Source organism: Balaenoptera acutorostrata, chromosome 1, assembly GCF_949987535.1.
Source record: "Balaenoptera acutorostrata chromosome 1, mBalAcu1.1, whole genome shotgun sequence".
NCBI classification, from domain to species: domain Eukaryota; kingdom Metazoa; phylum Chordata; class Mammalia; order Artiodactyla; family Balaenopteridae; genus Balaenoptera; species Balaenoptera acutorostrata.
Genome location: NC_080064.1, coordinates 79,344,302 through 79,368,377, shown reverse-complemented (window position 1 = coordinate 79,368,377; position 24,076 = coordinate 79,344,302). Strand labels below are relative to the sequence as shown.

General features: G+C 39.9%; 1 protein-coding gene across 6 annotated transcripts in view; it reads right to left on the bottom strand.

Moving 5' to 3' along the window:
• Positions 1–1,079: 1,079 nt before the first annotated feature.
• The window catches only part of LRRC8B (leucine rich repeat containing 8 VRAC subunit B), a 73,614-nt gene continuing 50,617 nt past the window's right edge, over positions 1,080–24,076 (bottom strand). For 5 of the 6 annotated variants that reach the window (XM_057553350.1, XM_057553353.1, XM_057553358.1 and 2 more), the window contains 2 exons: positions 19,772–21,936; positions 1,080–4,597 (listed from right to left, as the gene is read on the bottom strand). In XM_057553350.1, coding sequence (XP_057409333.1) covers positions 4,325–4,597; positions 19,772–21,910 — 2,412 coding nt within the window. In that variant the 5' untranslated portion in view covers positions 21,911–21,936 and the 3' untranslated portion in view covers positions 1,080–4,324. The other variant, XM_007176358.2, reaches the window with a different exon arrangement.

The following is a 24,076-nucleotide window of genomic DNA, read 5'->3' as shown; positions in this document are numbered from 1 at the left end:
GTGTTTCAGAATATGTGACAAAGACAAAAATACAAATGCTAGCCTTCACTGTGAAGCTAACCAAAGAAAATGTCTCTACTCAGGATTGGCCCATTATTTTGCTGAGAGTGAAACATTTGAAGAGTTTTTAAAATATTTAAGCATAAATATTTAGGTTTATATACAACACATATATACACAAACACATCCATTCTAATTCTATGCCCCTTTGTATTTTTTAAATTGCACCATCTCTGTTAGAGATTATATAACATGCAGCAGGCATTCCTAATTGTTTTCCTCAGCAGTAGTGTACTATACAAGTCAAATGCAAAATTTAAATATGAATTAATTTCAACCAGAAGCCAGCTCAACTCAGTACTTTGGTTCACATGTTCTATGTTAATGCTTTAGGGTTGATGAAATTGTTCATATAAAAAAAAAAAGTTGGAGAGAATGTAATCCATTACCAAAGGTACTTAGTAGATAGTTCCCAGTGGATGTAGAAGTGATGGACCAGAAACAGGAAGAAACCAATTAAATAGGACTGCAGTTTTTTCACTGCTTCAGCTTTCATATCCAGCTGAAGATAAGAAATAATTATATCCAGGGCATTTTGCAACAGTTACTAGTTTAGGCCATTTCATGTATATAATGTCTTCATAATTCAAACCAGGATGCAAAATAACTCCTCCCCCCTCCCACCAGCCTTCCTCTTGTTTCCAGAAAGAAATAAACACAGAGTCTGATGCAATATACAGTTCCTGAAAACAAAGTGGATTTACAGTTATATTCTCATGCTGTTGGTACAGATGAGGGATCATTGGATCAGCTCTAAACACTGCAGGGATGGGTCAAGTAGAACTATTCAATTAGGCATAATTATAGGCTCTGGCTTCTCCCCAAATAAATACATGCTCAAGTATTATCGCAAGTTCTCTAGCACACATATATTTTGTTACTATATAAATTTAAGGAGATGGGTGAGTGGAGAGGGAAAACAAAATACCTTATGTGGATGGGACAATGCTAAGAGAAAGTGACGATGCAAAGAGCATTTGATTGAAGATACAAGGAAATAAAGCTATAAATCCACAGAATAATTGTTTGATTATTTTAATGGTTTCTGAACCCATCAATATTATGCAATACTTTAATTCAACATACAAAATTTGAATCATGAGACACCTGAAGAACAGAAACAAATATTTTCACTATCAAACAATAATGTTACACAGATAACTCACTGCAGCTCACCACAGCACACACATTGGAGCTATGCCACAACAATGAGACCTTGAGGATCTCTATTTACCCTGTTTAACACAAACATTTGCTAAGTGACAGTGAAACATGGTGATATCAGAGGAAAAATGAAGACTGAGGATGAAGAATGAAAACACCGTATCTATGTGCCACACAGATATACCCTGATGTATGTTAGTGAAGGAACACTACACCTTACAAGGAATGCTCAAAACCACTTAGGTCGCTGACCAAGTTTGAGCATTTAGTTTTCTTTTAACATTACAACTAAGAGAATAGAATACTCCATGATTACAAGTAAGGAATAAAAAATAATTAATATCCTAGCGTTAACCTACAACCTCTTACAACTTTGGAAAAATATTAAACATATCCAAAACTAATAAATTACATTTTGTATACATGGGGCGTGTGTGTGTGCAAGCTCATCATTGTGTATCTGTGTGTGTGAAGGTAAATAAAATGAACCAATGCTAGCATAAGCCTTCAACTTTGTTCTGAATAACATCCATATTTATTTTTTGGAAAATGCACTACACATTCTTGGAAATCAAGCATCAACTAAAGTCTTAAAATTATAATTGAATAAACTTCATTTTCTTCATTTAAAATCCTCTTCCAAATTGAAGATCTGCTCCAACATTGCAGTAAAGGTGGCATCAAACACCACAGTTTTGTGTGTTAAGTGGTGGTTTCAGAGTTCATGGCATCAGTGCTACATCATTTCAAAAGTTACCTAAACACTGGAGTGTAGGATTGAAATAAAAAAGTAAACCTAAAAACTATGGCATCAAGAACAACAGAGTTTGCATTAGTAACCAAACCCTGGTGTTTGGAAAGAAGCTTACAAAACTCATTATTGATCCTGATAGAAATTTAGAAGGGTGATAAGGAAGGTTTGGCTAGTGACTTCTGCAGGTGAACAGAACTGGTGACTAGCCGGGAGGAGTTGTAGTTTGTCAGGGGAATAGTAGCAAATCTGAAATTTGTTTTAAAAACTCTTCCTTATAGAAGGGGGTAAGATTTTTCATACACATTATGGCTAATTATATGGCCCAAAACATTTAAACATATTTCTATGTATCATATTCACGTTCCAAACATAAGATAATCCTATCCAACACCGGAATCGGTACACATGACAATTCTATTGTGCAACAGAGATGTGAAACATTAAAATGACAACGAACTCAACATTGAAAAGACTGAAAACAACAAAAAACCCTAGATATAGTCAGAATCCGTTTTCTGAAATCCTACAAGAAAGTTTCATCAGTTATGCCTGGCTCCCTGAGAACTTGAATGTTCTGACTAAAGGCAAGTTTTGGTAAGAATTGCATTTTTACACTGTTCTTTCTCATTCAGAATAAACAATAATGTTCTAGGCAGCTTTTGGTGTTTTATATTTTTTATAGCTATTACTCAAATTTCATTTGATGTGAACAATTCTTTTCTCTGTGTTAGTCCAGGGGTGTGTGGCAGGTGAGGGAAGCTACATTTTGCCATAACTTAGACTCACTTTCATCTTTCTGGAAGGGACAAAGCAAGAAAAAACATACCATACAACACAATTCCATGTTTACAGTACTCTTTACCCATAGTGTTTTCCAGTTTTGTCTAGGTGCAGTTAATAGATTACGTCATAGTTACATCCAAAACGAGACGGCATCACAATGCCTAGACCCATTAGAGAAAAACACATTGAAAATGTACATTTCCCCAAAATGAGTCAGTCGATTTTATTCATTTTACGATATGCATGATAATAAAAAGCCAAACACAAAGCTCTTTATAAAAAAGAGCAAAATGTATTCCAGAAAAGTTAGACAAAGGCATGAGATGGATTTGTTAACCAGATCTATTTCTTTGTGAGCTTTGAGAACTCATTTTAAGCACTGAATTTTAAGCTGAGTGTTTTACATTATAATCCTATCTAGAGATCATGCAGATGGAGAAGAAAGTATTTTGCTTAACTCTTACTTAATTTCCACAGAACGCTTTAAAATCAGTTTTAAAGATCCAAATCTGCACCTCTCCCCTCCATCACAGTTTTTGAAGTAATTAAGAATTGTACCCGTACAATAGCACAGCACTAGGGAAGAGAGAGGTAGATGATGTGGCCATCCTCTTACAAGGAAACCCCCCAAATATTTTAGGGCATGAAACACAAGGCTTTTGTTATCCAAAAGTAATTAGTTGCAGAGTACAAAAACATTTTGGAACAGAATGTGCACAAATATGAGAATCATAAGCAGCCAAAACCAAGTATATTAATAGTAAATTCTTAAAGAAAAGGATGTGTTCTCTGTACCTTACAAAAATTATTCTCACAGATTTTGAATCCAAGATTATACAATAAAAAATATTTGTATGTTTTACATTTAATATAAAAATCATTAGCAAATAAAAAAGGCTTTGATGATATACAAGAAAAAATTTGAGCATATATTAATTTTTAGGATGCCCCGAGGGTGACATGTCCTAAGAACTCTGCTCCTGTTCTATGCAAAGGCCAAAGGCAGGCACTTTCTCAGGGTTCATCATTGTTGTCAAGAGAAAATCAGATGGAGGAAGACTCAAAACAAGCTGGGACAGGAAGTAAAAATTAAGCCAGAAGGAATTCTGCCTAGCACAATGTACCCTGCCTAAAAATATTTAAGACCATAAATCAAAGACAGTGCTCAGTGTACATCAAGGGAATTTATGTTGATGAGTTTATGGTCTAGGTGATAAATATCAAAACAGGAAGTCAGTTAAAACAAGTATGCAAATAAGTAATACCTAATCTTCAAAAGATACAAACTGCAATGTAGAGATTCAATAATTTCATGTCCCCATTCCACCCTCCAAGCGTACTTCTTATATTTCCATAAGTTAAAGATCAGTTATTCACAAAACTTTAGTTCAGTGTTAATACTTTTTACCTGTTTAATTTAGGGATAGACACTGAGTTGCTTTAATAAGACATTTGGTTATAGTTAGTCATAATTATCCATTGTTCATCTTTATAACTTAGGAAAATTGAGTTCTCAGATAAAGCCCTGGAGTGTACTTTTAAAAAATTATTTTCCTCTTTAGGTCAACATTTATCTAAGCATGTCTGCAAACGTTCTGTTACAGGGGGAGGAAGAGTATTGAGCAAATTCTCCTCGACAATCAGACAGCTCCGTTTGAGGGACTGACATCCTTCCAGCTCAGGAGGAAGTGTTTCCAGGTAATTACCAATGAGCTCCAGGTGAGTAAGGTTCGCCAGCTCACCCACGTGAGGGGACAAGCTCATCAGGCTATTTTTCCCCAAAAGTAAACACTGCAGCTTTTTGCACTGAAACAGCCCATCTGGTAGCATCTCAATCTGGAAAGGGAAAAAAAGAAGCCAGTAAAACTGGTTTTTGATGGCCTACCATAATACATCTATTTATTTATACCCCTACCTTTTCCCCAAAACATTTTACAGAGGTACATATAACAATGATGATACACTTGAAGTAGATGGGAAAGATAAAGGAAAAATACGGACATCCTGACATGGAGTCAGGATTGAGGCTACCATGAACTTCTATAAACCCCTGCTGTATATGGGTGGGCAACAGATTTGGCTCTGAACATTCTAACAAGCAACTCTCAATTCTCAAAGGAAACCTAATCGGTTACATACTCATTGTCCCGGAGATAAAAAACAAACCAGTGACTGAGGAGAAGCCTAATTACTCTTGAGTCCTAGTCAGAAATCAGGGATCTCAAGAGTCCTCATAACGAGTTTACTGTATGGGATAATGAGCTATACCCTCAAAAACATCCCGAGAACCCACACAAGGCTATTTTTTAGGGTTTCACAGTAGAGACTGAAAACTTTACTCTGTTAAAAAAAAAGTTGACAGGAGTAGAGACAAGAAGATATGACAATCTATACAATCTATACAGGATATGACAATCTATAGATATAGATATACAATCTACAGATATACAACAGATATAGATACACAATCTACAGATATACAATCTATGCAAGATATGACAATCTATACATGCACATTTCATTCCCCTCTGCATACACACTCACGAGTATTTACTCTTCTTCCTGCTCTCTGAGTTTCAATTAAGTCATACGACACAGAGAAATCATTTAAAATAAGATAAATAGCCTGCAATTAGGTCAACTCCTACAGCTGCTCAACTGAACTGCTCCCCTATTTGGTGGGAAGGTTGCATTTGAGTTTCTAAGGGAGCCATAGTGTGTATATGAAATAGGGTTTATTGGGGAAAGACACCCAGAGAAGGGCTGAGCACACTCAATGTCCTCAGCTCTCATCCTGCCACTGACGGGCAAGTGCGCTCCAGGAAGAGCTGGATTGCATGCACCCCACCCTGTAACGTTCCCCATATTTATATAGGCCTGGACCAGGCATCTTTGCAACTATGAAACAATGTAGGCTCCTTTGTTCCGGAAGTGGCTTTGTTAGAAACAGGGATGAAAGGGGCGCTCCAGATTTCAATCTGCTCCTCTGATGGGCTAGTGTAGCCCCACTGAGCCAGTTCTCTGCTGGAACTTCCGGGGCCTTCCAGAACTGTCTCTTCAAAAGGATAAACATTCCCTATACAGCATAAAAAAATTGGTCAAATTGCATTCAAAAATGCTCATTATGTTGGAAATTGCCTTCTCCTCCATCACCCACATATACACTCAGTACTGGCTATCCTTGAAAATAAATCTAATGATCACTGTTGCTAAGTCAGCCATGCATTATAGCTCATCATTCTACACCAAAATACTAGGTATAAGCAAAGGAAAATATCTACCCTTTTATTTCATTCCTTCTTAAGAATGCAGATGCAAAACCATAGATATGTCAATTTCAGTATAGAGATATGACAGAGAGATGAGAGACAGAAGAAATGTAACTTCCTTCTGATTAGAGATTATCTGCAGCTCAAAAGTAGTGTCACTGACGTACAAGTAGAGGGAATGATCAGTCCTGTGCAATGTGCTCACGGTTGAGAGTGCCTGCTGGTGCAGAAGGAGTGACTTAGGCAAAGAGGCTGGGAAGAGGGAAGACTTCGCTCACCTGTATTCAGTGAATGCCTGCTGGGAGCCTCGTTTTGTGCCAGGTTCCCAGCTAGGCGTTGGGGATAAAGTGCTGAGCAAGACAGATGGGTCTTTAAGATCCACGCAGGGTCTCTCAACCTTGGCACTGTTGACATTTGGGGTGGGATAATTCTTTTTGTGGGGCTGTCCTGTGCATTGTGGAATGTTTAGCTGCATCTCTGGCCTCTACCTACTAGATGCCAGTGCCACTCCCCTCTCTAGTTGTGACGACTAAAAATGTCTCTAGACTAATGTCTTCCGCAGGGTACAATTGCCCCCATTTGAGAAGCACTGGTCTAACGGGGGAGAGAAGTATGAAACAATTATAGAAATCATTAGTCTACAATGGCTGTTAGGAAGAAGAGTGCCTTAACCAGGGCTGCATCAAGGAATCCCAATCTCCCTTCCTCATTCAGCTTCCAGGCCCCAGCAGGTGCCTTGCTTGATTGCACTGATTTCCTATTGAGTGGAGACCCTAAAGCCGTTGTCCTCATTCTCCTTCTGTCTGGCTGTCAACACTACCACGTCTCACCCATCTTCTTTCATCTCTCTGAATTTGTGATTTGAGCTTCTTCTCAGCCCCCAGAGTACAGGCGAGGGATTTCACCAGGCAATGAGAGCGAGCCTCTGGGGTTGGCCCCTCCGTTGTGTCGTAAAAGTGAGTTAAGGACCGTGGTTAGTGGCACACTTCCGGAGCGGTAAGTATCCGTCTCAGGGGCTTTCTCCCAGCATCATCACCCAGCTCAAGCACAGGGCCTTAACTCACGTACTGGAATTCAATTTTGCTAAAGGAGGCTGGGCAGCTGTGTTAGAGACTCAAGACTTTCTTTCAAGTCGGCAGTTTTATCTTGAAAAATCGACTTACAAATTTTGCCTGAGCCAATAAATTTTTTAAAAATGTTTAGATAGCATTTATTTATACTGAATTCATTTAGCATGCTCTTTCTTAAACCATATAATACATGAGCCAGAAAGGAAAAAATTTCCCCAGTGGACCACTGATTTCTTCTCAAAAAATCAAAAGAAATGTTTACAGACTATCAGATGATAAACTATATCAACAGAATGGTTTTATAGAATAAACTGTATTACATATATTTAATAAACTATGAAATAAACTGAAAAAAAAACTCACTATGGTTACATTATCACTCTATATCCTAGAATTCTCTGGCAACCAAATACTTTCAACAAAATGTACTGAAGCCCCCAGAACATCCAAGGAAGGATGGTTCTCATCCTATATTCATGGCTGACATTGATAATTAAATATTCCACTGTTTCTCAGAGGCTGGGACCTCATTTCAGAATTCTTTTCAGTGTAAGATTTCCTATTTTTCTGGCCATTGACACATGCTATCTCGGAACATGTCAACCTGAATCTATAAAATCCAATCATTTCAAGAAGCAAAGCTGAATATTCCCATATCTAAGTGGTAATACCAAAACCAACAAGGAGCATTGCCACATAAATGATCTGCAGAAGGAATTTCTACATTATTCACCTTCTGGGCTAAAGTCTTTGAGTTGCATTAAATGCAGAAATGGAGAAACTGGAAGACCTAGGTGTAAACTGGAGTGGTTTTTAAGATTTGAGGGAGGTTATTAAATCCTCCCCCTCTCCTGTGCTTCTCCGTCACATTCAACACCATCATCATCCAATTACACTTTGGCACTGGATAGAGGTGGACGCTGTCTCTTCCTCTCCCATCATCTACACACACCACTGCTTCCCGTGGAGCATCATCTGGACTGAGGCATCTGAGCTGTAGGAGAAAGAGCACTAGAGCAGGAGCCGGAACGTGGGTTCCATCCCAGATCCATCACTGGGAAGCGTCGGACCTCAGGCAAATTGCTCTGAGCCTCAGTTTCAGTATCAGCAAAGTGAAGGCAGTGGACTAGAACAGAGATTGGCAAAGTTCTTCTCTAAAGGGGTGGAACAGTAAATATTTTAGGTTTTGCAGGGCAAGTGGCAAAACTGAAAATATTATGTAGGTACTTACAATAACGAGAGAGAAAAAATTTCATACATTTAAGTGATGTAATTAAAAGTACAATAACACAATTGAGTACAATTTCTTCGTAATACAGGCCCACTAAGGAGAACAATGCAACTTATTCATGGACACTGAAATTTGAATGTCATATAATTTTCATATGTGATGAAATATTATTATTATTCTTTTGATTTTTTTCCCCAACCACTTAAAAATTTAAAAGCCATTCTTAGGTCAGGCTGTGGGAGGATCTGGCTCCCAGGCTGTAGTTTGCTGACCTCAGGACCAATGACCCAGAGTGTTCCTTTCAGATACAACAGTCTCTTAATCTATATTCCTACTTCTAAATCATAATGATTAAACCTTTCCACAGGGTTTTGTTTCTTGATTGTCCTCTCCCAACCCATGTGTATGCTACAACCAGAGTCTCCTTTGAAGGTACTGATTCAGGCTAACTAGCACCTTCAGGCTCAAGCCTCACCTCAGCTACTATCCAATGACTCAAACCTGAACTAGACTGGTAGAATTCAAGGCACTCTCCACCCTGACCCACCTTCTAAAGGCTCTCATCTCTTATTACATCTGCCAATGCCTGTTGCAATCCTCTGGGCATGACCTCTATCCTTTCACATTTCCCCAGTCAATGTTCTCAGGAACACTCTTCTCAAAAATTACCATGGAAAAGAACGCCTTGCTCAACTATGTGTGGCAAACGTTGCACACCATATCTCCCTCTTGGAGAAGCACAATGCATGTTCATATGTTAAAGTCTCTGAGGAATCCTGCAGCAAAAATATGCTAAAAAATGTTTAAATTTTTTTGTGATAAAACTTATTACTATTCAGTGGAGTAAACTCTGGAGTGCCCTCTCAGTGAATGTCTGTCATTTGGGGGGTTGCCCCACATCTTCTATGTCCTGAGAATTCCCTACCTTATCTTGGTGGGACTCTTGGTGGGAAGCAGAGCCCACTTCCAACTAGAGGAACTGAAAACACAAGATCCTTGTGTTCCCAGATAACTTACAGCTCGAGTGTGAGCATTCTTAAGGTCTATCAGGTGCTCAGATGTGGGCCTTGTGTCACAAAGAAGCAGAAACCATGAAGAACCGATTTTGCGGGAGGGCAAGGGCCACAGTAGCAGCAGCAGCATTTTCAGGGTAGCGTTGGTGCCCAGTGCTGGTATGGTCAGTGTCAAGGTATCTTCTTCATTTTACTTTTCTACTATGATTTTGGCTGCATTTCTTTTGCTATCTAACTTTGTGTTTGATTGTTTTCCAAGCTTCATTCTTCAGCCTCTTCAGTGATAATATGAGATACATGACAGCCTTTCAATAAATGCCTTTTCTGCTTAACCCCAGAGTTAGTATTTGTTGCCTCCATCTATAAACCTGACACACTGCCCAAGTCTTTAAAAAAGAAGAGTCTTATATATGCACTACCAAATGTAAAATAGATAGCTAGTGGGAAGCAGCCGCATAGCACAGAGAGATCAGCTCCATGCTTTGTGTCCACCTAGACAGGTGGGATAGGGAGGGTGGGAGGGAGAAGCAAGAGGGAGGAGATATGGGGATATATGTATATGTATAGCTGATTCACTTTGTTATAAAGCAGAAACTAACACACCATTGTAAAGCAATTATACTCCAATAAAGATGTTTAAAAAAATAAAAGAAGTCTATAAAAACTGTTCTTTCAGGAATCTTTACCAACCTCCATTCCAAATGGAGGAATTAACTCACGTTTCTGAGTATGTGCACATCTAAGTATTTATGCAGCAGGTTTGATGTTTTATTTTCTAATTTTTATAAATATTTTGGTCTACTTCATAGACTAATGAGAACCTTAAGGTTTCAAGAAGGAACCTTGAAATTAGTTAAACCCCTACATGAAACATGAATCCTTAATTCCCTTTAACAATATTCCTACCAAGTGGTTGACAATTTATATCTGGACAGTTTTATTAATAAGAAAATCACTTCTCCCTTCTCAAATGTTCACTCAGTCTCTGGACAGCTTTCTGGGGAAAGATGAGGAACCTTCTCCTGCTTGTCCGAGCTCTAACACTTGCAGCTACTCCCAATAAGCCTTCTTTCCTATGTAATGTCTTCCAAATATTCGAAGACCAATATTGTGGACTATTCTCTCTCCCTTCCCTCCCCAATACTTCCTATAATTAGGATACACTATCCCATCAGAGAGGAACTTTTCATCTCTCTGGTCACTGTCTTCTGAGTTCCAGTTTCTCCACATCCTTAGCAGGTAAGTCTCTTCATAGTTCTGATGAAAGTGGTCCTTACCCATTCAAAGGTGTCACGGTCATCATTATGGCCCGGAGGATGCTCCACAACTACTGGCTATCACACTTCTGAGACAACACAGCCAAAGACACCATTGTACTTTGGCCATAAACTATCTTCAGCATAAGACTTTTCATATGCTACCAAGTACCCTTCAAGACAAAATATGTCTGATACTAATACCTAGTCTCCCTTTTAGCCACAATCAAGAAGTCAGTAAACTTGGTGTCAAAGGTACCAATGATCTTAAAGTTAACACTGAACTACAGAAAGCCGTTAACCTGCTTATACATTTAGATAATTCACGGCCCGCTGACAATTTAATCAGGCACGACTTTCAAAAATGTATGGAGTGGTCAGGAGGAGCTTCAAGATGGCGGAAGAGTAAGACGTGGAGATCACCTTCCTCCCCACGAATACATCGTAAATACATCTACACGTGGAACAACTCCTACAGAACACCTATTGAATGCTGGCAGAAGACCTCAGTCCCCCCAAAAGGCAAGAAACTCCCCACGTACCTGGGTAGGGCAAAAGAAAAAAGGAAAAACAGAGACAAAAGAATAGGGACGGGACCTGCACCTCTGGGAGGGAGCTGTGAAGGAGGAAAGGTTTCCACACACTAGGAAGCCCCTTCCCAGGCGGAGACTGCGGGTGGCGGAGGGGGGAAGCTTCCGAACCACGGAGGAGAGCGCAGCCACAGGGGTGCGGAGGGCGGAGAGATTCCCACACGGAGGATCGGTGCTGACCAGCACTCACCAGCCCCAGAGGCTTGTCTGCTCACCCGCCGGGGCGGGCGGGGGCTGGGAGCTGAGGCTCAGGCTTCGGTCGGATCCCAGGGAGAGGACTGGGGTTGGCTGCGTGAACAGAGCCTGAAGGGGTTAGCGCACCACAGCTAGCCAGGAGGGAGTCCAGGAATAGGTCTGGACCTGCCGAAAAGGCAAGAGACTTTTTCTTGCCTCTTTGTTTCCTGGTGTGCGAGGAGAGGAGATTAAGAGCGCTGCTTAAAGAAGCTCCAGAGACGGGCACAAGCTGCGGCTATCAGCGCGGACCCCAGAGACGGGCATGGGATGCTAAGACTGCTGCTGCCACCACCAAGAAGCCTGTGTGCGAGCACAGGTCACTATCCACACCACCCCTCCCGGGAGCTTGTGCAGCCCGTCACTGCCAGGGTCCCGTGATCCAGGGACAACTGCCCCGGGAGAACGCACGGCGCGCCTCAGGCTGCTGCAACATCATGCCGGCCTCTGCCGCTGCAGGCTCACCCTGCATCCGTACCCCTCCCTCCCCCCGGCCTGAGTGAGCCAAAGCCCCTGAAGCAGCTGCTCCTTTAACCCCGTCCTGTCTGAGTGAAGAACAGATGCCCTCAGGTGACCTACATGCAGAGGCAGGGCCAAATCCAAAGCTGAACCCCAGGAGCTGTGCGAACAAAGAAGAGAAAGGGAAATCTCTCCCAGCAGCCTCAGGAGCAGTGGACTAAATCTCCACAATCAACTTGATGTACCTGCATCTGTGGAATGCCTGATTAGACAAAAAAATCATCCCAAATTGAGGAGGTAGACTTTGGGAGCAATATATACATATTTTTTCCCTTTTTCTCTTTTTGTGAGTGTGCATGTATATGCTTCTGTGTGTGATTTTGTCTGCATAGCTTTGCTTTTACCATTTGTACTAGGGTTCTGTCTGTCTGTTTTTTTGGTTTTTTGGTTTTTTTAGTATAGTTTTTAGCGCTTGTTATCATTGGTGGATTTGTTTTTTGGTTTGGTTGCTCTCTTCTTTCTTTCTTTTTTTTTTTGATCACTTAAGAATTTTTTTATTAATAATTATTTTTTATTTTAATAACATTTTATTTTATTTTGTTTTATTTTATCTTCTTTCTTTCTTTCCTTCTTTTTTTTCTCCCTTTTATTCTGAGCCGTGTGGATGACAGACTCTTGGTGGTCCAGCCAGGCATCAGGGCCGTGCCTCTGAGGTGGGAGAGCCAACTTCAGAACACTGGTGCACAAGAGACCTCCCAGCTCCATGTAATATCAAACAGCGAAAATCTCCCAGAGATCTCCATCTCAACGCTAAGACCCAGCTCCACTCAACGACCAGCAAGTTCCAGTGCTGGACACCTTATGCCAAACAACTAGCAAGACAGGAACACAACCCCACCCATTAGCAGAGAGGCTGCCTAAAATCATAATAAGGTCACAGACACCCCAAAACACACCACTGGATGCGGATCTCCCCACCAGAAAGACAAGATCCAGCCTCATCCACTAGAACACAGGCACTAGTCCCCTCCACTAGGAAGCCTACACAACCCACTAAACCAACCTTAGTCACTGGGGGCAGACACCAAAAACAACAGGAACTACGAACCTGCAGCCTGCGAAAAGGAGACCACAAACACAGTAAGTTAAGCAAAATGAGAAGACAGAGAAACACACAGCAGATAAAGGAGCAAAAAAACCCACCAGACTTAACAAATGAAGAGGAAATAGGCAGTCTACCTGAAAAAGAATTCAGAATAATGATAGTAAAGATGATCCAAAATCTTGGAAATAGAATGGAGAAAATATAAGAAATGTTTAACAAGGACCTAGAAGAACTAGAGAGCAAACAAACAATGATGAACAACACAATAAATGAAATTAAAAATTCTCTAGAAGGGATCAATAGCAGAATAACTGAGGCAGAAAAACAGGTAAGTGACCTGGAAGATAAAATAGTGGAAATAACTACTGCAGAGCAGAATAAAGAAAGAAGAATGAAAAGAATTGAGGACCGTCTCAGAGACCTCTGGGACAACATTAAACACACCAACATTCGAACTATATGGGTCCCAGAAGAAGAAGAGAAAAAGAAAGGGACTGAGAAAATATTTGAAGAGATTATAGTAGAAAACTTCCCTAATATGCGAAAGGAAATAGTTAATCAAGTCCAGGAAGCACAGAGAGTCCCATTCAGGATAAATCCAAGGAGAAACACGCCAAGACACATACTAATCAAACTATCAAAAACTAAATACAAAGAAAAAATATTAAAAGCAGCAAGGGAAAAACAACAAATAACATACAAGGGAATCACCATAAGGTTAACAGCTGATCTTTCAGCAGAAACTCTGCAAGCCAGAAGGGAGTGGCAGGACATATTTAAAGTGATGAAGGGGAAAAACCTACAACCGAGATTACTCTACCCAGCAAGGATCTCATTCAGATTTGACGGAGAAATTAAAAGCTTTACAGACAAGCAAAAGCTAAGAGAATTCAGCACCACCAAACCAGCTTTACAACAAATGCTAAAGGAACTTCTCTAGGCAGGAAACACAAGAGAAGGAAAAGACCTACAATAACAAACCCAAAACAATTAAGAAAAAGGGAATAGGAACATACATATCGATAATTACCTTAAATGTAAATGGATTAAATGCTCCAACCAAAAGACAGACTGGCTGAATGGATACAAAAACAAGACCCATATATATGCTGTCTACAAGAGACACACTTCAGACCTAGGGACATATACAGACTGAAAGTGAGGGAATGGAAAAAGATATTCCATGCAAATGGAAATCAAAAGAAAGCTGGAGTAGCAATTCTCCTATCAGACAAAATAGACTTTAAAACAAAGACTATTACAAGAGAAAAAAAAGGACTCTACATAATGATCAAGGGATCAATCCAAGAAGATATAACAATTGTAAATATTTATGCACCAAATATAGGAGCACCTCAATACATAAGGCAAATACTAACAGCCATAAAAGGGGAGATCAACAGTAACACAATCAGAGTAGGGGATTTTAACAGCCCACGTTCAACAATGGACAGATCATCCAAAATGAAAACAAATAAGGAAACACAAGTTTTAAATGATACATTAAACAAGATGGACTTAATTGATATTTATAGGACATTCCATCCAAAACAACAGAATACACTTTCTTCTCAAGTGCTCCTGGAACATTCTCCAGGATAGATCATATCTTGGGTCACAAATCAAGCCTTGGTAAATTTAAAAAAATTGAAATTGTATCAAGTATCTTTTCTGACCACAATGCTATGAGACAAGATATCAATTACAGGAAAAAATCTGTAAAAAATACAAACACATGGAGGATAAACAATACACTACTTAATAACCAAGAGATCACTGAAGAGTTCAAAGAGGAAATCAAAAAATACCTAGAAACAAATGACAACGAAAACACGACGACCCAAAACTTATGGGATGCAGCAAAAGCAGTTCTAACAGGGAAGTTTATAGCAATACAATCCTACCTTAAAAAACAAAAAAAATCTCAAATAAACAAAGTAAACTTACACCTAAAGCAATTAGAGAAAGAAGAAAAAAATAACCCCAAAGTTAGCAGAAGGAAAGAAATCATAAAGATCAGATCAGAAATAAATGAAAAAGAAATGAAGGAATCTATAGCAAAGATAAATAAAACTAAAAGCTGGTTCTTTGAGAAGATAAACAAAATTGATAAACCATTTGCCAGACTCATCAAGAAAAAAAGGGAGAAGCCTCAAATCAATAGAATTAGAAATGAAAAAGGAGAAGTAACAACTGACACTGCAGAAATACAAAGGATCATGAGAGATTACTACAAGCAACTATATGCCAATAAAATGGAAACCTGGAAGAAGTGGACAAATCCTTAGAAATGCACAACCTTCCGAGACTAAACCAGGAAGAAATAGAAAATATGAACAGACCAATCACAAGCACTGAAATTGAAACTGTGATTAAAAACCTTCCAACAAACAAAAGCTCAGGACCAGATGGATTCACAGGCGAATTCTATCAAACATTTAGAGAAGAGCTAACACCTATCCTTCTCAAACTCTTGCAAAATATAGCAGAGGGAGGAACACTCCCAAACTCATTCTACGAGGCCACCATCACCCTGATACCAAAACCAGACAAAGATGTCACAAAGAAAGAAAACTACAGGCCAATATCACTGATGAACATAGATGCAAAAATCCCCAACAAAATACTAGCAAACAGAATCCAACAGCACATTAAAAGGATCCTACACCATGATCAAGTGGGGTTTATCCCACGAATGCAAGGATTCTTCAATATATGCAAATCAATCAATGTGATACACCATATTAACAAAGTGAAGGAGAAAAACCATATGATCATCTCAATAGATACAGAGAAAGCTTTCGACAAAATTCAACACCCATTTGTGATAAAAAGCCTCCAGAAAGTAGACACAGAGGGAACTTACCTCAACATAATAAAGGCCATATATGACAAACCCACAGCCAACATCGTCCTCAATGGTGAAAAACTGAAACCATTTCCACTAAGATCAGGAACAAGACAAGGTTGCCCACTCTCACCACTATTATTCAACATAGTTTTGGAAGTGTTAGCCACAGCAATCAGAGAAGAAAAATAAATAAAAGGAATCCAAATCGGAAAAGAAGAAGTAAAGCTGTCACTGTTTGCAGATGACATGATACTATACATAGAGAATCCTAAAGATGCTACCAGAAAACTCCTAGAGCTAATCAACGAATTTGGTAAAGTAGCAGGATACAAAATTAATGCACAGAAATCTCTTGCATTCCTATACATTAATGATGAAGAATCTGAAAGAGAAATTAAGGAAACACTCCCATTTAGCACTGCAACAAAAAGAATAAAATACCTAGGAATAAACCTACCTAAGGAGACAAACTACCTGTATACAGAAAACTATAAGACACTGATGAAAGAAATTAAAGACGACACAAACAGATGGAGAGATATACCATGTTCTTGGATTGGAAGAATCAACATTGTGAAAATGACTATACTACCCAAAGCAATCTACAGATTCCATGCAATCCCTAGCAAACTACCAATGGCATTTTCCATAGAACTAGAACAAAAAATTTCAAAATTCGTATGGAAACACAAAAAATCCTGAATAGCCAAAGCAATCTTGAGAAAGAAAAACCGAGCTGGAGGAATCAGGCTCCTGGACTTCAGACTATACTACAAAGCTACAGTAATCAGGAGAGTATGGTACTGGCACAAAAACAGAAATATAGATCAATGAAACAGGATAGAAAGCCCAGAGATTAACCCACGCACATAAGGTCACCTTATTTTTGATAAAGGAGGCAAGAATATACAGTAGGGAAAAGACAGCCTCTTCAATAAGTGGTGCTGGGAAAACTGGACAGCTACATGTAAAAGAATGAAATTAGAACACTCCCTAACACCATACACAAAAATAAACTCAAACTGGATTAAAGACCTAAATGTAAGGCCAGACACTATCAAACTCTTAGAGGAAAACAGGCAGAACACTCTATGACATAAATCACAGCAAGATCCTTTTTGACTCATCTCCTAGAGAAATGGAAATAAAAACAAAAATAAACAAATGGGACCTAATGAAACTTAAAAGCTTTCGCACAGCAAAGGGAACCATAACCAAGACGAAAAGACAACCTTCAGAATGGGAGAAAATATTTGCAAATGAAGCAACTGACAAAGGATTAACCTCCAAAATTTACAAGCAGCTCATGCAACTCAATATCAAAAAAACAAACAACCCAATCCAAAAATGGGCAGAAGACCTTAATAGACATTTCTCCAAAGAAGATATACAGATTGCCAAGAAACACATGAAAGGATGCTCAACATCACTAATCATTAGAGAAACGCAAATCAAAACTACGAGGTATCACCTCACACCAGTCAGAATGGCTATCATCAAAAAATCTACAAACAATAAATGCTGGAGAGGGTGTGGAGGAAAGGGAACACTCTTGCACTGTTGGTGGGAATGTAAACTGATACAGCCACTATGGAGCACAGTATGGAGGTTCCTTAAAAAACTACAAATAGAACTACCATACGACCCAGCAATCCCACTACTGGGCATATACCCTGAGAAAACCATAATTCAAAAAGAGTCATGTATCACAATGTTCATTGCAGCTCTATTTACAATAGCCAGGACATGGGAGCAACCTAAGCGTCCATCGACAGATGAATGGATAAAGAAGATGTGGCACATATATACAATGGAATATTATTCAGCCATAAAAAGAAACGAAATTGAGTTATTTGTAGTGAGGTGGGTGGACCTAGAGTCTGTCATACAGAGTGAAGTGAGTCAGAAAGAGAAAAACAAATACTGTATGCTAACACAAATATATGGAATCTAAAAAAAAAAAATGGTTCTGACGAACCTAGGGGCAGGACAGGAATAAAGACGCAGATGTAGAGAATGGACTTGAGGACACAGGGAGTGGGAAGGGTAAGCTGGGACGAAGTGAGAGAGTGGCATGGATATATATACACTCCCAAATGTAAGATAGATAGCTAGTGGGAAGCAGCCACATAGCACAGAGAGATCAGCTGGGTGCTTTGTGTCCACCTAGAGGGGTGGGATAGGGAGGGTGGGAGGGAGGGAGATGCAAGAAGGAGGAGATATGGGGATATATGTATATGTATAACTGATTCACTTTGTTATAAAGCAGAAACTAACACACCATTGTAAAGCAATTATACTCAAAAAAAAAAAAAAATGGCTTGTTCCCTCATGGAGTAACCCTAAGCAGCAGAACTGAAGAGTATTGGGGTATTATTCTTCCTACATATATTCAGAGATTGCTTAATAAAAGCGTGTTAATCTGTTCACACTGGAAGAAAAGAAAAATTTATGGAGTGATTTAACTGTACAACAACTTGGTGAAACCAATGCCTTTCAAAATATTTATATTTTTTATTATAGGTTTAACAACAGAAAAAGTGTAACCAAAATACTAGTATTAATCAACTGCATAATTAAACGACACTAATGATAAATCTCTAGACCTGTAGTTTTCAAAGCATGGTCACCAGACCAGCAGCACCAGCTTCACCTGAGATTTTTAGAACTGCAAACTGCAGACCTACTTACTGAATCAGAACCCTGGAGTGGGGCTCAGCAATCTGTGTTTTAACAGGCCCTTCAGGTAATTGTGATGTAAACTGCTAATCTAGATCAATCTTAAAGGAGTTTTAAAACCTCATAATCCTTTAAGACATGAAGATGTTTTGTTTACTGTATAATGGGTTCTATCCTTTTACATATGAATATAGTCATAGAATTCTAAAAGTCAGTATGAATTTTGCCTCATTCCCCAACTCTCTGGTATTTTTCCAACAGTCCATGGTTTCTGAAAATACTGTCTGGTGATTAATATGTTTACTAGCCAACACCATGCTTGTAGCTATATTTAACATGAAATATGAATTATAAAAAGTCCAGGAGATAGTACCTTTTTGGGTAGAGCAGAAGAAAATAGTTCCCATTTTTAACTAGAGGACGATCACTTTCATCTTTTGGCAGACCTGATTTCTGACAGGTTGTTTTTCTTCTTCGCATATGGATGTTACCATCATTCTCTTGCCCTTTCAGCCAGCATGATTTTTTGTCTTTTTCCTCGTCCTTCACATTTTAACCTAGGAAACTACTCATTTATTTTGTTTTTTCTTGTTTCAGCAAAGTTAAGTTTTCCTTAACTTGGCTTTACTGTTGCAAATTATGGTTCATTTTTAAAGCACAGATGCTGGAAAAAGCTTCTAAGGAGCCCTAGCGTTGCATTATAGAACCAGGCCTTTCATTTTGAATTGTCTTTCTAGACATGCATGGAGATTTCAAGTCGTTCTTACTGTATCACAAAAAAGACTTATGAATAATTCATGATCACAGTATTTTTAACAAAAAGTTCTCCTATGACAGATTTGGAAAGCTGAAAAGTTTTATGAAACTTTCTAAATACTTAAGACTTTTCCAAAATGAAAGCAAGCACTGCCGTAACTAAGTAATTAGTTTAAAACACTTCAGTTGTAATGTTTATGTAAAAAACAGAGAAAGAGGATAAAGAGAACACTTGTTGAGTACCTACTATGTGCCATGAACTGTGACAAATGCTTATATTTTTTTTCATAAAATCTCCATGACAACTTGTAAATTAGATGAAAAACCGATGCTCAGTGTTTTGATAATTTTTCCATGGTCACGTGTCTAGAAGTGGTAGTCAGGCCGAGCTCAGGAGGCTTAGTATGACTTAAAGTCCATTATCTTTAACTACATCCCACACTGCAAACAGCAGATGCTCAAATGACTGGCCAAATAAAGGGCAGAATGGATTTACTTACGTTGTTGTTGGTCACAGCAAAGTACTGCAAATTACTCAGATACTGTATTTCTTCTGGAATGAAGGTCAGGTGGTTACAGCTTAGATCCAAATAATATAGTTTGGTGCATAGGAAAAGCTGCAGGGGCAGATTCTCAATGTTATTATGGTCCAAAGAGAGCTGCTCTAGATTAGATAATGCCCCAATCTGGGCTGGAATATAAGCGATGTTATTGTGCCACAACTTTAAGCAGGAAAGATTCTGGAGATGCTGAAAGCTAATGATCTCTTCCACAGTTTTAAGGTTATTTTCTTTGAGGTTTAACTCATGCAAATTGTTCAGACTGAAAATGGAGTGCGGAATGCGTTCCAGGTCGCAGCTGATCAGCTCCAGGCTTTTCAGATTGACCATCTTTTTCAAGTTGTTCAATACAACCAGCTTGCTCCCCTCGTTATCGAGGGACAACTTCTGCAGCGAAGGCAGGAGGTCTGTGATGACTTGTGGGATCCGGGAGATGCTGCTCTTCAAGTAGAGGGTCCTCAGGTTTTTCAAGTCCTGAAAGCCCTCCAACTGCATGGTACTCACCTGCTCAGGTAGAACACAGCCTGACAGGTAAAGTTCCTTGAGATTCTTCAGATGAAATACCCAGCGTGGAATTTTCCCCATTTCAGTAAATTTCAGGCGGAGGATTTTTAAATTCTCCTCTAGAAAGGCCAGGGCAGGATGGTCGACCACCAGGGACGAATGGTACACGTGGAGCTCCTTGAGGTTGACCAGCTGCGAGACTGCAGAAGGCAGCTTGACCTCAGGGATCAGCTCCAGGCTTAGCACTTCAATTTCTGTCAGCTCAAAGACATTGTCTGGAAGACCGTTTAGCATGAAAAGATGCAGTTCTATCTTGTCCTGGGAATTTTTCACAAGCTTACTTTTCAGTTTCTCGACCGTCCATTCGTTGTTGAGGTTGATCTGTTTCAGTTTGTTCTCGCTGACCTCCGACAGGAATATGGAGAAGCGTTTGGAGTAAAGGGGATCATACTGATCCGCCAGATGGAGAATGAAGGCGAAGTCATTCTTGACATCCGGGATGTCGCTGTAGTTGCTTTTTTCTCTCAGCGCCTCAAAAGAATATTGCTTCAGAGAATTCCGCAGCATCCACCACAAGCTGTAGGAGGAGGTAAGACCATAGAGTATAACCAAGATGACATAAAATGAAGCCAGGACCTTAAATATTTCTGCCAAGGAGTAGACACACTGGTAGCGCTTATATCCAGTGAAAGCCTGCACATCCACTGAACAGTCAATTTCAAGAGTAATGTAGGTTAAAAAATACGGAACGTAAGTTATGATGAGGACAAACAGAATGACTTTGACTATTATCTGCTTCAGATACACTCTATAAATGATATCCTTCTGTTCCACGTGCATGCGGAACCTCTTCACTTTTTCAAAGATGGCTTTGGCCTGTTCGCCCTCCTTCTTGTCCAGGACGCTAGAAGTTGGGCTTTCTATGCCAGCTGACTCTAAGCCAGGCTGCGGGTAGGGCAATGACTGCTTGTTGGAATCCACATCAGCTGAGCACCCTGAGGGAGAAAGCAAAACCTTGGACTTGGAGAGCGTCAGGGGCCTCACTGACTGCTCAGCTACCGTCTCTGACAGGGCACGGGTGGTCCATGGAGAATCGAAGCACTTGTGAAGGATGGCCACAAAATGCTCCAGCCTGGAACTGGTACTGGGGTAGTTCAGCCAAAAGTTGCTGCAGGCTGCAAAGATGAGCGTGTGCAAGAGCACCAGGTAGGGAAAGAACTTTGCGAACCAGTGGAGCTGCTTCTCATAACACACGGCGTCGATGTAGGAGTACTGCTGTCGGTGGAGGTCGTTCTGGATTCTGAGGGGGGGCGGAAGCGGCATCCCGGGATCGGAGGACGTGTTCACGCTGGCTTTCAGGACGTCCCAAGGCACGGCGCAGTGATTGTCGAATTCCACCTTACACGGAAGACAGCACAGAACCCTGCTCTGTGTGAGCTGGAGGGCTCCAGCCAGCACGGCCACCAGCAGCATGATCAGGGTGATGTAATACCAAAAGACGTCCCACCACGGTTTTAGGATGTGATAAGATGACTGGGCATCTGCTAAACATTTTAGCTCTGTTAGTGTAATCATGACTTTCCCTTGTAGGAGGACAGAAACTGGAAGAGGAAAATAAAAGAAAAACCACTGAAGCAAGTACCCCAAATAAGCTTAAACTCTAAGGCTTGTACATAACCAAGTAGGATTTAGCTCAGGGGCAAAACCTGGGAAGCAGGGCTGATGATCAAAAGGTATCAAAGTTTCCTGGTTTCATTCGAAACCGTAGGCTATGCCAGCTGAGCACTGTGAAGTCCCTTAGATGAGAGACCACTTGGTGACAGCCAGATTGGATCTGTAAAGGTATTTATTTGGTGCAGGACGTGAAGCAACTATCTAGTTTCCTCCTGCATCTTCATTTCATGCTAAGCTACTAAAAACCAGAAGCCGAATTTTCTTGAATCAACATTAGGAAAACTTGTTCTTATGCTACTAATTTCTAACGGCCACATTTTGTACCTTCCAAATGGTCTGAATAAGCTCTCTTTCACATTCCACTCCCAAGTCTGGAGCACCGGTTACAGCCTAAGAGTTGTGTTTCAACCATGACAAGGAACTTCCTTTGAGCAAGCACTGCTTTATAAAATTATCCCTTAGGATTAGAGGGATGTACCAATTCTATGTTCAGAACAAACTGTGATTTAATACATTATCTCCTTTCCCCCCAAGCTCTTGCTTTGTAACCTACGTTCACATCCAACTTAGAATATTTAAAAGCTGGCACAAAATGGTAATGGCTTAAAAAATGGATGGGGAAGAAAGCCCCAGTTACAACACTGTGGAAGGGACTCTCTCTCATGTTTAATGTTTTGATGGCAAAGTACTAATAGTATAAATGATTAAGGGCCCATGCTATTACTATTTTTGCCTTCAGGAAAACAAGGTGGATTTTGCATTTTCATATTTAAAGTATTCAGACAATGCTCTTTACAGAAATGATTTATGTAGTATTCAGCCTTACCTAAATCGTTTAAAAAATTGTTAACTAGTAAAATCCAGACCACCTATAAGATGGCACAGAGTAAGGACAGATAAAAGGAAATATTTGGATTTATAACAATTCTGGTTAAAAAAAATCACAGTAGCATGGTCATCTTTGCTGGTGGTTCAGCTGCAACCTTCATCCATGGACTTCTCTTGCACTTTTTTGAGTCTTAAGTCTTATCATCTTTCCTGGGTCTGAGTTTCTCTCTCTAGATACCCTAGTACTGGTAGCACCCCCAAGAAAAACTGTTTTGCTCTCATTAGTCTTCCTTCAAGGGACTGGTATCCTGCCTTGAACCCTAGAATCCCATTACAGAGGCTCTGATACCTATGAATAAGTGTCTTTTCTTTTGCTGGTCAGCCCTAACATATTCCTGACCATCTGACCCTGAACCCTATACCTTCATGCTCTCCCCCTTGCTAGGGCATCCCAGGATCCTTGATTTTAACTACTAGCCTGGAGCACCACTTTCCACCTGCATACTATAGGATGCAGGTGGAAAGCACCACTTTCCACCTGCATCCTATAGTATGATGATGGCCATCATCATACTATATGGATTCAACTTCCTCTTAGGACCTATGGCTTGATTAAGTAATTTTCCAGGGCTTCCTTCCCTTACTCTAGTTTAGTGGGTCTATTTCTAACTCTCAACTCCTCCCCTTCTGCTTCACTCCACTGCAGTTAATCATAACTGTGTGTCAAGACAAGACAAAAACCAAAAACAAGAGGATTATATGCGACAGATAGAAAGTCTGGGCTTAGACCCCAAAATACCATCAACATGATGGGAGGAAAGGAGGGCAGAAAACATTGCTGGATGAACATGTGAAAAATACCTAAGGATTTTAGTTGACATGAATGCATGCATTAAGCTAATTGTGTCATAGCTATTACGCAAAATATAGCTATATGCTATCTTTACGCCAAATATAGCCATAATATGACTATAATCTGTGGCCATATTAAATCATGAACCCAGATAAAGGGGCAACAGTCCTTCTGTGTCTGCCTGGTAAGATCACACCTGGAACCCAACATTCAGTCACAGGTTAAAGACTAATTGGGCAACAAAATAATCAGGAGCTACTTGTCTACAAACCATTTCCTATGGAGGAACACAGGTAATTGATGATATTCAGCTGAGATAAAAGATGACTAGGGGAACCTGAGAATTTATCTTTACATTTTTGCAGGACTACCTCTTGGATTAAAGA